This window comes from Equus caballus, chromosome 12 (genome assembly GCF_041296265.1).
Source record: "Equus caballus isolate H_3958 breed thoroughbred chromosome 12, TB-T2T, whole genome shotgun sequence".
Classification (NCBI taxonomy): domain Eukaryota; kingdom Metazoa; phylum Chordata; class Mammalia; order Perissodactyla; family Equidae; genus Equus; species Equus caballus.
This window is the reverse complement of record NC_091695.1, coordinates 26,644,110-26,645,503: the sequence shown is the minus strand read 5'-3', so window position 1 is coordinate 26,645,503 and position 1,394 is coordinate 26,644,110. Positions and strand designations below refer to the sequence as shown.

At 47.5% G+C, this 1,394-nt stretch overlaps 1 protein-coding gene across 1 annotated transcript; it reads right to left on the bottom strand.

The window, feature by feature from the left end:
* On the bottom strand, positions 1–960 carry OR10Q1 (olfactory receptor family 10 subfamily Q member 1). Its single transcript, XM_001497446.4, has one exon. It carries the CDS (start codon positions 958–960, stop codon positions 1–3), a length of 960 nt encoding a protein of 319 aa, XP_001497496.4.
* Positions 961–1,394: the final 434 nt, after the last annotated feature.

The window sequence follows — 1,394 nt, the reverse complement described above, 5'->3', positions numbered from 1 at the left end:
TCAACTAGTGTCAGAGGCTGCTTTACCAATGATGACATTCCTCAGAGCACCTCGGACATCTTTGTTGCGCAGAGTGTAAATAAGAGGGTTGAGTAAGGGGGTGACAAAAGTGTAGACCAGGGCGATTTGGCGGTCCTCATCCTCTGAGGTGCTGGAACGAGGGCGCAGATAGACCAGGCTGCAACAGCCATACTGCAGCAAGACCACAGTGAGATGGGAGGAGCAGGTAGAGAAGGCCCGGCGGCGGCCCTCTGCAGAGCGGATGCGCAGGATGGCACAGGTGATGAACACATAGGAGACACAGATAAGTAGGAAGGGGACAGTCAGCACCAGGATGCCCACGACATAGAGGACGGCCTGGTGCACATGGATGTCAGCGCAGGCCAGCCGCAGGACCGGAGGCACATCACAGAGGAAGTGGTTGATTTCCTGATAGTGCCCACAGAAGGGCAGGGTGAAGATTAAGGATGTGAGCTGCAGGGAGAGGAAGACGGCCAGGCCCAGGGCACTGGCCACCATCTGGATGCACAGCTTCTGGGTCATGATGAGGGTGTAGTGTAGTGGGTGGCAGATGGCCATGTAGCGATCATACGCCATGACTGCCAAAAGAAAACAGTCCGTGCTGCCAAGGGTAACAAAAAAGAACATTTGGGTCCCACAGCCAGCCAACGCAATGGGCTTCTGGGCCCCAAAAATGTTAGAAAGCATCAAAGGCACCACAACAGAGGTGTAGCAGATTTCCAGGAAAGACAGATTGGACAGGAAGAAATACATTGGGGTGCGGAGGGAGCTGTGTGCACACACCACCCAGATGATGGCTGTGTTGCCACAAAGGATCATCAAGTAGAGGAAGAGGAAGAGTAGGAAAAGGAGAACCTGGAATTCAGGCACAGCTGTGAACACACGGAACACAAACTCAGTGGGGCCAGATAGGTTGAGGACGGGGCTCCTAGAAAACATGTCTCCTGCAAAAGAACAGAAAGTGCTGAACCTTCCTTTGCTGAGTCACTTTATTACCTGAAGAAAAAGTAGAGATTTTAAATTTGAATTTTTATTTGGAATTACTTATTTAGTATCCAGTTTCCAGTCTCAAGGCTTGGAATGAATTCACAGTAGAGTGTATGGGATATTTTTCCATGGAAATCTTCATGAATAGGATAGATCCTCATCTGTAGAAGTTTCTGGTGACAGAGACATGTAGATGCTCCTGGAGAAATGACATTTTTTACTCTGGTATTTTAAATCCAATTGACAAGGGCTAATTCTTTGCTTGTGTTTAATTAAACTAAAGAGTATAGTTGTAGATATATTCAAAATGAGATAAATAGACGTGTTGTTCACTTTTTGGGCAAACATTCTGATTGAAATATAACATACATACAGAGAAGTTCGCA

Coding starts and splice junctions, on each gene's coding strand:
- OR10Q1 (XM_001497446.4), bottom strand. CDS start 960: ATGTTTTCTAGGAGCCCCGTCCTCAACCTATCTGGCCCCACTGAGTTT.